General features: G+C 38.1%; 1 protein-coding gene across 1 annotated transcript; it reads right to left on the minus strand.

Moving 5' to 3' along the window:
- Positions 1–2,783: 2,783 nt before the first annotated feature.
- On the minus strand, positions 2,784–4,163 carry LOC133791873 (uncharacterized). The gene is made up of 2 exons (XM_062229780.1): positions 3,265–4,163; positions 2,784–3,216 (listed from the first exon to the last, which is right to left on the minus strand). Exons 1-2 carry the CDS (start codon positions 4,161–4,163, stop codon positions 2,784–2,786), a joined length of 1,332 nt encoding a protein of 443 aa, XP_062085764.1.
- Positions 4,164–12,244: the final 8,081 nt, after the last annotated feature.

Here is a 12,244-nt window from a genome sequence, read left to right on the forward strand (position 1 = left end):
TTTGATATAGTTTTTGCAAGAGAAGATTAGATTGACTGATTGGCTTGTATTAAAAATATAATGTCTCAAACTACCAACCAATCAGTGTCCAATCAAATGTAGATGGACTAATAGTAAATTTGAATTTAAAGATATTATAATAGCTTATGACAGCAAAATTATTGGTCTTTTAGATCAAGGAATCAAAACTACTGAATTTTCTTATTTAGGTAGTATTTTAACTAAAATGTGGGGGATTTTTTTCAGCCAAACATGATAAATATTGTAAAAATTCGAAGAAAAAGTTTGTAACATAGATGTATATTGAATGGGCAAGTATTTCCATAGACCTATAAGGCTATAAAGCAAGTACTTATTATGAGAATCTTTGAAAATTTGGACTGAGAGAGAGAGAGAGAGAGAGAGAGAGAGAGAGAGAGAGAGAGAGAGAGAGAGAGAGAGAGAGAGAGAGAGAGAGAGAGAGAGAGAGAGAGAGAGAGAGAGAGAGAGAGAGAGAGAGTTCTTATTTGGTCTTATGAACCTTATGGCTCGTTTAGTGTGCAGATTGGAGTAGACTACTCTAGAATATTGATTAGGATTGAAGATGATAAAACACCTATTAAGATTATCTATAATAGACGAAAGAGTGGTAATTTCTGTTTCTTGGGTTGAATAGAATGAGGAATGGGACTGTATTTTGGGAACTTTTGAGGAAATAATATTCTGGTTGTTGTGGGGTATGCACTATGATTAGGCTTGTTTTAGTTATAATAACTGTTATTTAAGGATGTATCTCACATTAGTTACCATATGTATTAAGTGGTCAAGAGTAAGACATAGCTTATGGCAATGCTGGCCAGAGTTGCATTTGGTTCTGCATTTTCTTTAGAGATGAAATAACTTCTGCATATTTCTTTAGTCCAAATGCAGATTTGGCCTATGAATTTCTCTGTAAAGCTCATCTTCTTGCACAATTGCAGCCAATGGGAAAGCAACAGTGAGTGAAAAATCTTTAGAATATGTGTTAATATCTCACAGTGTCCAAAAAATTGTCTTGAGCAATATTGTTGAGGATCATAATCATATTCAGACCACATGTTCTGATATATATTTATGGCAAAGCAAACAACTCAACAGTGGAGAAAAGGTGGTTTAAAATTAAGGTGACAACTAGAATTTGCAGTTGGTACACGTGGGGCTGCAGAATTGGTTTGGCAATCATTTTCTGATGTGTTTTAATCATTACACCTCTGATGCAAATGATTGGCTGAGTTATGGAAAACTTGTACGGTAGATGGCTGGTGAAAAAGGTAGAGAATAGAGAAAAAGAGAGAAGAGAAGCTCTGTAACTCTTTGAGAATAGCGAATTGAGATGGCAAGACTAGCAAAATGAACTTAGGAGACCTTTATGCTCTGAACTCCCCTGTGTTTTCTTTACTTGTCATTGCTGCAGTGTTTGGTATTTTGGTTTTGGTGTGATTTGGTTGTTGTAGAGATCTTTGAGAACATTTGAAGTCCTAATTTGGGTAGAAGAAGCCAAGTCAAATCCTGAAAAGGAGTTTCTAAACTAGTGTACATAAAATGTACCTCAATAGTAAATTTTTATATGACCCCACAAATGTATTACCGAAAATATATATTTTTACTCTTGTTGTAAAAGTTGTTTAAATGTGGAATGGATAAATCTTTGTCACTTTTATCTTATTAAGTTATGTGTGAATTGGGTGTGAATTAAGTGTGAATCAGGATTGAAATATGTGTGAATCGGGATTGAACTATGTGTGAACTATGTGTGAATTAGGTGTGAACCAGGTGTCAATTATGTGTGAATTATGTGTGAGGTTGGTGTGAATTTGGGTGAGCTATGCGTGAACCATGTGTAAATAATATGTGAACCGTATGTGAAGAAAGTGTGAATATCATTGACAAGCTATCTTATAAAAGCTTATGACTCTGATATCACTGTGGTCTCCAACAAGGAGTTTGAGAATAAAATGAGCAGATGGGGAAAAATGCTACCATTTCTAATTCAATCCAGTGGGCTGTTAAGCCATAGGAAAGATGTCCAACTACAAGCAGAGAAAGTGCGTTTTGAGTTCACAAGACTTGGCACAGAAAAAGTGCCACAGACCAAAACTAGGTATAACTCTGTTAACCATATTTATATTGCAAATAATCACTATGGTCTTCCAATAATTAAAAAACTTTCTTTCCTTTGCAGTGGCGATTGTGGGGTATATGTCATCAAACATCTGGAGTACTTGCTAGCCAAAAAACCGCTATCCGAAGTAAATGACGACAACATGGATTTCTTTAGAAAAAAGACTTGTGTAGATTTGTTTTACCATAACTTACAACCATAGTTGTCTTTTATTTAAATATATGTGTCTTACTTTTGAATGTATGAAGAAACTATGTCAACTTCATCTCATTAAATGGTATTGAATGACTTCGTTTATTTCATCTTAATAGTGGAATGGATAAATCTTTGTCACTTTTATCTTATTAAGTTATGTGTGAATTGGGTGTGAATTAAGTGTGAATCAAGATTGAAATATGTGTGAATCGGGATTGAATTATGTGTGAATTAGGTGTGAACCAGGTGTCAATTATGTGTGAACCGCGCGTGAAATATGTGTGAATAATGTGTGAACTATGTGTGAATTAGGTGTGAATTAAGTGTGAATATGAATTAGGTGTGTCCGAAACAACAAACTTTAACACAAAAAGTCGTATTACTGAACCAATCTAAAAATTCAAATTCCGCAATTGAAGAGTACAAAGTAAAACAATAAAAGTACAAACTAAGCATGTCTAGACGGCGGGGGACAAACAGTGGTGCACGTCACTCGATTGTGGCCCAGGACACCAAATCTACTACATCTATGTTGTTTGCTATTCTTCTCACCCTTTGATAAATGTCGTTTCTTCTTTGGACGACCAGCCTTCTGCTTCACTAAAGGAGGAGCTATCATCATACTTCCTATGTCATTTGGTATCACCCAAGATTCTTCATTACCCAACGTATATACAGATCCACCATAGGATGACAACCACGCTTCAACTGTGTAGAATCTGGAGCATAAACTATATGGACTAATGCCACGATCTCGAGCACCAGCTAGAGCGTGTTCACAAGGAAGACCTGTCAAATCAAATCTTCTACAACTACATGTTTTCCTCCTCAGGTCGACATCTCCATCAAGATCACCATCCAATACTGTTATTTCATACTGACTAGACGGAAAAGAGAACGAGGTAGTGGACTTGTCTGCTAACTTTCACAAATCAGCTTCCACTTCTGTGGCAAGAGGACTTGTAGCCGCTAATGCTGCAGTTCGACGCTCGAAAAACCATTTTTGTAAAGTGTGCCTCATAAATTCCATGAGACAAGTAATTGGCCACCCACGTGCCTCAGCAATGACATTGTTCCAGCTTTCGGCAATACCTGTAGTCATTAAATTATATCGATGACCAGGAAAGAAAGAACGAGCCCACTTTTCAAAACCCACTTGATTCTCTAAGTATTGAGCAATTGCAAGATCTTTGAATTTAATCTTCTCAAAATGGCGTAAAAACTCTCGCTTTCTATAAGCTTTCGCTGCAAGGATGAATTCTTCATGGCAATGGTCAGTTTTGAACTTCGCATAGATATTCATGCTAACATGATGTATACAAGCACCGTGGTGTGCCTCAGGAAATTTTTTAGTAAAGGAACTTGCTATACTAGTATGTCTATCAGACACGAATACTAGATTCTCCACTTCACCAATCGCTTCCTTCAACCTTAGTAGAAAATACAACCATGAGTCATTATTCTCTGAGTCAACTACTGAAAATGCAATTAGATATATTTGCTTGTTAGCATCTTGTCCCATGGCACATAACAAAGTACCTCCACACCGAGTAGTCAAGAAGGTTCCATCTACACATATAACTGGGCGAATATATGTTTTAAACCCCATTATAGAAACACCTAAGGCCATGAAGCAATATTTGAACCTACCTTCATTGTCCATCTGCAAATGAGTAACAGTTCCAGGATTTTTTCGCTCCATCATGTATAGAAATGAGGGAAGTTTATGAAATGATGATTCTGGTGTACCTCTTATGTAAGCCAATGCATGCTCTCGACACCTCCAAGCTTTAGCATAGCTCATATGAACTCCATATGATAAACTCATATCTTTTACAATTGACCTTGGCTTGTAATTAACATCATCACCCTCAATTTTTCTCCTTATGACATGTCCAATAAGTCATGGGGATGCCTGACGGTGATCTTTATGTCGAACATCCAATGAGCATGTGTGTTCATCGAAAAATTTACGAACCTCGAACATATTGGAATTAACCAATTTTGTAGCCCTCGACCTCCATTTGCATTTATCATCAACACATACTGTACACCATATATTTTTCGCAGACTTCTTTACTTTAAACTCAAAGTTTTGCTTTAATGCATAAAGATGGAGTTTCATCGTCAACTCTTGCTTGTTCTCAAATATTTGACCCTCTTTTATTTCCCACGAATTGATACTCGAAGAAGATGTTAGTAATTGAGTTGTTGAGGCTGAAGTAGAGCCTTTTTCCCCTTGATTCAACAAAAGTGGAGTACTCCATAGATTATCTTCACCAACCTGTCTTACTTTACGACCTCTATTATTTGAGGAATCATGGCTCTTTAATACTTCATTAGAGGTTGACTGTTGTAAATTATGCTTCACAAGTACATCATTACTGGTAGACCTATCAATATTTTCATTATCATCTGAGCTTAATGAATCATTATTATCATCATCACAATTGTCTTCATTGCCATCTGCATCATTATTATCACCATCACAACTGTCTTCATTGCTATTTGCATCATTATTATCATCATCACAACTGTCTTCATTGCCATCAATGCAAAAATCATCATTCACTTTGGTTTCAACTGGAGGAATAGTATACAACTCACGTGTTTTAGTAACCAAAGGATCATTACTTCTCTTCTCTATAGTAGACACACATAGGGGTGTCCGATGATTGATAGATGTTCCTATCTCATCAAGAAAAAAAGCAACATCATCATCATTACTAATCAAAGATGGAGGGATACCTTTACTTCCAAAATGATAGATTACATTTTAAGTCAAGATCAATATGAGACTTGCCAGCTCCGATTAAAGTATACAATTGATCAACAAGACTATTGTAAGTGATAGTCTTTGGCACCTTCATACCCTTGCCTTGTTTAGCACTAAATGACCAACCTTCGTTCAAAACTTGTTCCCACGATCCATTATATAACACCACAATATTTATATGTGTTTGACCTGTATAACATATGACAAAAGGTTCGAAATCCAAAGGTTATTAGGTTAAACTAGCCAAAAGAAACAAGAAATAAATGTGTGAAGCAAGCATGTGTGAAGCAAGCATGTGTGAAGCAAGCATGTGTGAAGCATGTGTGAACCAAGTGTGAAACGTGTGTGAACAGTGTGTGAACCCAGTGTGAATTATGTGTGAACCAAGTGTGAATCATATGTGAACCAAATGTGAATCATGTGTTAAGTACTCGTGAACCAAGTCTGAACCAAGTATGAATTATGTGTGAACAAAGTGTGAATAATGTGTGAACAAAGTGTGAACGCAGTGACCTAAATTGCGAAAATGTGAACCAAGTGTGAACAAAGTGTGAACAAAGTGTGAACAGAGTGACTTAAATCGCGAAAACCATTCGAAAATTCGTCATCTCGACATAAAATTATTTCTTTTCACAGATTTTTTAGTGTATAGTAGTTCCAAAATTCTATTTAAACTATTACACAAGACACCCATAACCTATAAATAAAAAAATACTTACTCATTATCAAATCAAATGTTCAATCTTCTTCAAGTTTGGGAGATGATTTTTATTTAATCTTTTTCAACTTGGGTGAGAAGAAAAGAGATGTGGGAGATAACGTCACTTTCTAAATCTTGGTGCGAAAAAATGGTGATGACCTTTGAGATTTGATGATTTGAGAGAGAATATATGTTTGCTATATTTTGTGAGAGTAGATCATTTTCGTGGCTGCTAGGTACGTGCAAGACAAACAAAAGAGAGAACAACTTAATATCTATTGAAGGGTATTAATGTCTTTTTAAGTGCCTATAAGGTCATTAATGTGAGAAACATTAATGAGGGGTGTTGGAAAAACTTATACAGGATCTTTATTTATTTTCATGTATATTTGATATTAAACAAATTAATACGAGATAGCCTAAAACATGTTTCTAAATTGAATTCAAAGAGAAACAAACAATATAATACTTACAGTATACGCAGCGGAATTAAGAGTCCTTCCTTCAGTTTCTCTAACTCTTGTATCCTTTCTGTCGCAGAGTATTATCAAGAAACTGAACCGATTTTCTATTTTCTTCACGATCTTCCAATGTATCCTTAGAACCACCTAGACTAGTGTGGGCAATTCTCAACACATGAGATAGATATAGAGAGAAGAAGAGAAAATAAGAAAGTGGCTTAGAAAAGGACTTGTGTTTAGAGAGAATATAAAACTATCAGAAAATTTGACTTATCAAAAACCCTATTTTTGACTTCTCTATAAGCACTCCTTTTATAGACTCAATTAGGCCATTTAATTTAATTAAAAAATCAATAAAATAACAGCCATTTTGAAGCCCTAGGTCGAAATTATCATGGGCTATAGGCCCGTGAAATTTCCCATTTGATTATAAGCCCATTGGACTTAAAATCAAGGCCTGTATTATTTTCTATTGATTTAATTAATTAAATAATTATTTAAATCCTTTATCAAATTAATTATTTATAATTTGAACCTTGATTTAAATTTATTTATTAATTTAGATACCAATTTATCTTAATTAATAAATTTGCCATAATTTCTCTTTTCTTCTCAAAATTACACAACTCTGTGAAACTATCCAAAATTGACCTGGTCAACTTTGATAATTTTAATTGATGATTAAATCAATTAATTGAGACTATCTAGATGATTTTATCCAAGGTACAATGGGGACCATGGGCCTATGAAATCAAGCTCCAATAAGTTATCATAAATCTAACAAATAAATTTACTAACTTATTAATTCCTCGTGACTCCACTATAGACTTGGAATTGCACTCTTGAATTCATAGAACGCTCTATAACAAATATAGATACGCTATTAATTATCCATTGTTACAACCATAATTGTCACTCAATCCTCTATAGACGGTCTACAATGAGATAGGACTAAAATACCGTTTTACCCCTCATTGTATTTTATCCTTAAAACACTTAGTTCCTTGTAAATGATATTTCAGTAAACTAATTTAATTACTGAAATGAGATCTCTATCATTTAACACCTTGAACCAAACTAAAAGGAAACCATCGTTTCACTTCTTCATCAGAAGCTATAGATGTTCATATCTATGATTAACACTCCCACTCAATTATACTACCGAGTTCCCAAGATGTAAGTATGGGCTAGTCCGTAGGGTAAGCTGGTAACGAACAAGTCAAAGAACTCAAATAATACAATCAGTTAGAATACTAACCACTCAGAATTGAGATTGAATTGACCTATGGTCAACTATATGAAATGACTAGAATAGATAATAACGGTATGTTTACTTATCTTATCAATTGTCAATATCGGTCCTGTCCGATGTAACAAATACATCCGATCTTATCTACTTTGCTAATGTTCTGGAAAGAACATAACACTGTAATGTGTAAGTAGATCATATCGTAGATTGGCAAGTCAGTGTAAATCCGGTGCACTGACTAATCTTACGACTAACTTATTTTTGAACATATAATCATATTTATATTCCACTGTGATTACGTCACTATAAATAAGATTAGCTATATGCTCGGGATTTAATAGAAGTTTATATTAAACAAATAATCATGAAAATAAACACATGTGAGCAAAGTGATTGACCAAGTCAAAAAATGATTTCTATTCTTTTATTGATAATAAAAATGAGATTACAAAGAATTTGGGTTTTAATTAGGGCATAAAACCCCAACAAGGGGTTATGGTTATAAATATATGGTGAAAATGGTTAATTCATGGAGTTAAAATTATGTTAAAAAAAAAAGCATGACTCTTACAGTAGAGATATAATTAGAAGGAATGACAATAAGGACCTAACATTCCTAAGAAAAAAATAGCAAAAAATCGAATGGTGAGGCAAAGTAGTAAGAATTATTATCTCGCTTTGAGAATACATAAATAGCTTGTTATATTCCTCGCATAACATGATGGCCCCCACATTTTTGGGTAACTCCACGTCTTTCTCCTTTATAATAAACATATATCTATTTTAAAGTTTTTCACAAAAATAACCCCAAACCTATTGAAAAGTCCTACATACCCTTAACAAAAATTAGGCCTATCAGTTTTCTTTCCACCTTTTATTTCTCCTCTCTTCTCTCACTATTTGCAGCAGCCACATTGTAATGCTCCAAAATCCATAATAAGATTTAGGACCTTGATTAGGAGGTCGGGAGGGCCATAATTGATTTATTATCTTATTAAATGATTATATGCATGTTTAGGTGTATTAAATATCCATGTGAACTCATTTTTGATTAATTGGGTGGTTTTCATATTTTGGCCATTTCGGGCATATTTGACATATATGTGATATGTGTGTGGTGCTTCATTATTAGTTTGTTATGCTAGGGTTACTTAGCACGAGACGATCCTAGGAGGTAAGCTAGTGGAATAGTCACAACGGGATTTATTCTTGACTCGGAGTGAGTCAAGGGGTATTTAGCACATTACCGGGTTATTGGGTAATGGGAGTGAGTATTTGATGATAAATTGGGAGTTAGTAAGATCAAGGGGAAATTCTGGAGGTTTTGACTATTTTGCCCCTGGGGACGTTTTCAGGACCCCGAGCATTAGAATTTGTTTGAGGCTACTTAAGCTTGAAGTAACCTATTAAGAAATAAAAAGAACGTTCGGAATGTTCTCTCTCCTTCTAAGTTCCATTTCTGTCACCCGATCACATTTTCGAAGAAAACTTGAGTTCTAGGACTCGGATTCAAGCGAGGATCGAGGTATAGCGATCCTAGGGAAGATTAGAAGCTTATTAGCCTGAGGATTTAGTTGGGAAACAACTCAATCACATGTAATTCAAGTTTTAAGTTCTAAGTTTTTAAAGTTTTTAAGCTTGAATTGGACTTTGTGTTTTGATGAGTTTTTGATTGAATTGAAGCTTGGGTTTTGTTGGTTTTGGATCATGGGGATGTTTGGAAACATTGATTTTTGAGTTTGGATAGGTTTTTGGAAGGTTTTAAAAAGGAGAAAACGAGGAAAAATGGCTGGTTCGAGGTTGGGTCGCGGCCCTGTTCTAGGGCATCGCAGCCCAAGCTTGCTAATGGAGGAGGTAGGCTTTGTCAGGGGGGCGGGCCACGACATGGTGTATGATGGGCCGCGACACTTAAGGGAATTTTTGCCCAGAATTGTGTTTTTGTCATGGGAACTTAACTTTAAGGGCCTGTGATCGATCCTACTACCTAGTTGAGTGGGATTCAATGTCCCGGAGGCTTGGGTTGGGTTTGGAAGTATTTATTTACTCATTTTGATGAGGTTTTATATTATGGTTGTGACTAGGTTTTCACTAGGGGCTTGGAATTAGGATCGTGCTTGACGGTCATTTATTGGTAACCTATGCTTGGACCAAAGGTAAGAAAATTGCACCCAGTATGTGATACATGTGATGCACAAGATACATGAGATTAGGGCATGGCATGAATGTTGAAATTAAGATTGATCAGAGCTTGAGTCTCTGTATTTGTGCATGATTATAATTATGCTTCTGATTATTGATTAAGCATGCTAAATGCCTTATATCTGAATATTTGACATATGATATATGTCTGTTTACATTACCTCATTGAGGAAGCACTGACTTAATAGTCAGGGATCAGCATTGGTATCAGTATTGACTGTGAAGCTGTGACTTACTAGTCAAGTTCGACAGTAGTACCGAGCACTGGTCTTATGGCATTGACTTATGAGTCAAGGATGGTTGTAGCGTGTTTAACGCAAGCCAATAAAGATTAGATCTAATCAACATCTGCATTGAATGACTCATCATGAGTATTAATGTCGGACCGACCTTAAGTTCAATGAAAACTAAAAGCGGTTGTCTAGTCTAAATGCTAGTTACTTAGAGCCAAAGCCGGAAAAGCTAAGGTGACCTACACGTCACATGGCTAGGAGGGTATGGGACCTTCGAGATAGACTTATTAGTCATCTGACCGAGATAGACTTATTAGTCATCTGACCAAGACAGACTTATTAGTCATCTAACCGAGATGGACTTATTAGTCATCTGACCAAGATAGACTTATTAGTCATCTAATCGAGATGGACTTATTAGTCATCTGACCGAGATATACTTATTATTCATCTAATCGAGATAGAATTATTAGTCATCTGACTGAGATGGACTTATTAGTCATCTGACCGAGATAGACTTATTAGTCATCTAATCGAGATGGACTTATTAGTCATCTGACCGAGATAGACTTATTAATCATCTAATCGAGATGGACTTATTAGTCATCTGACCGAGATAGACTTATTAGTCATATAATCGAGATAGATTTATTAGTCATCTGACCGAGATAGACTTATTAGTCATCTAACCAGGATAGATTTATTAGTCATCTAACCGAGATGGACTTATCAGTTGTGGATGCCAAAAATCCACCAAAGAAAAAATCTCTAGTCCCTGGTTGGAACACAGGGATAAAGGTCACTTAGTCATGTTATTGGGCTCGAGCCTGTAGACCTTTTTGAATACAAGAGATTGTCTCATGAGAAACAACACGTTATGAGCCATAAGGTTTGGCCCTGCTAAGCTAAGGGGCCAGAATGAATCCTACAAGGGGATAGGTGCACAAGGCCCTCGCATAGTGAGGTCCGACGTGCCCGCACGAGTTTGACTTGCTCGTGGGTTAAGATGCACTCACACGCGTAACCGCTGCCAAAGACACCCGGGACAAACACCTATCTGCAGGCAAAGGGCACCAAGTACCCAGGCACCTCGTGAGACCCCCCGTCTCACGGGCCTATAACCCGCATCTCACGAAGAGGCACCTGGGGTGCTGCAGGTGTCTCGCGCCAATGACCCACGAGCCCACCTTGCACCTCGCGAGGAATAGTCTCGCATCTAGAGGCACGCTGCGCGCCAAGGGTGTCACACGCCCATGCGTCTCGCACAAGAGGCGCACTTCGCGCTTGGCGTCTCACCCTCAAGCCTCACACAGCGAGGCCATGCATCTTGCGCAAGAGGCGCACCTTGCGCCTGGCGTCTCGCCCCCAAGCCTCGCACAGCGAGGCCATGCGTCTCGCGCCTGGCATCTCGCCCCCAAGCCTTGCACAATGAGGCCATGCGTCTCGTGCAAGAGGCGCACCTCGCGCTTGGCGTCTCACCCCCAAGCCTCGCACAGCGAGGCCATGCGTCTCGCGCCTAGCATCTCGCGCCACCAGCCTCGCGCACCTGAGCATGAAGGCCTCGCATACCCATGTGCAAGGGCCTCACGCACCCATGGTCCCGCGACCCCCTAAGGCGTCTCGCGCCACCAGCCTCGTGCACCTGGGCATGAAGGCCTCGCGCACCCATGTGCAAGGGCCTCACGCACCCATGATCCCGCGGCCCCCTAAGGCGTCTCGCACCACCAGCCTCGCGCACCTGGGCATAAAGGCCTCGCGCACCCATGTGCAAGGGCCTCAAGCACCCATGGTCCCGCGACCCCCTAAGGCATCTCGCACCACCAGCCTCGTGCACCTGGGCTTCAAGGCCTCACGCACCCATGTGTAAGGGCCTCACACAACCATGGTCCTGCGGTCCCCCAAGGTACCACGCACCAACATAACCATCAAATACAAAGTACCCGTATGTGTATGGGTGTAGGACGTACGACCATGAGGAGGACAGAAGTGTGACCCTGACATCTACATCACGCAAGTAGTGGAGGTACAGATTTGTACAGAGAGTGGAAACATTATGTGCACGCCTCTGAACACGTATCAGGCCGACACCATGACCTTCTGCTCCACCACAACCTGTGCCACTACCCAGACAATGTACCTATGTATAGTCTTGTCCCCTGGGACCACAATGTATAAGGAGCCATTAGAGCTCTAGTATAAATAGATCATTACCCCTCCAGAAGAGGGGTTGGAAAATTCATTGTAAGCTGAAGCTATTAAGCAATATACAGTTTTTACTCCAGTGTTGATCT

The sequence above is a fragment of the Humulus lupulus genome, chromosome 7 (genome assembly GCF_963169125.1).
Source record: "Humulus lupulus chromosome 7, drHumLupu1.1, whole genome shotgun sequence".
In the NCBI taxonomy this organism is placed as follows: Eukaryota; Viridiplantae; Streptophyta; class Magnoliopsida; order Rosales; family Cannabaceae; genus Humulus; species Humulus lupulus.

Coding starts and splice junctions, on each gene's coding strand:
- LOC133791873 (XM_062229780.1), bottom strand. CDS start 4,163: ATGAGTTTATCATATGGAGTTCATATGAGCTATGCTAAAGCTTGGAGG. Junction 3,217..3,264: donor ACAGAAGTGGAAGCTGATTT/GTGAAAGTTAGC, acceptor TTTTCCGTCTAG/TCAGTATGAAATAACAGTAT.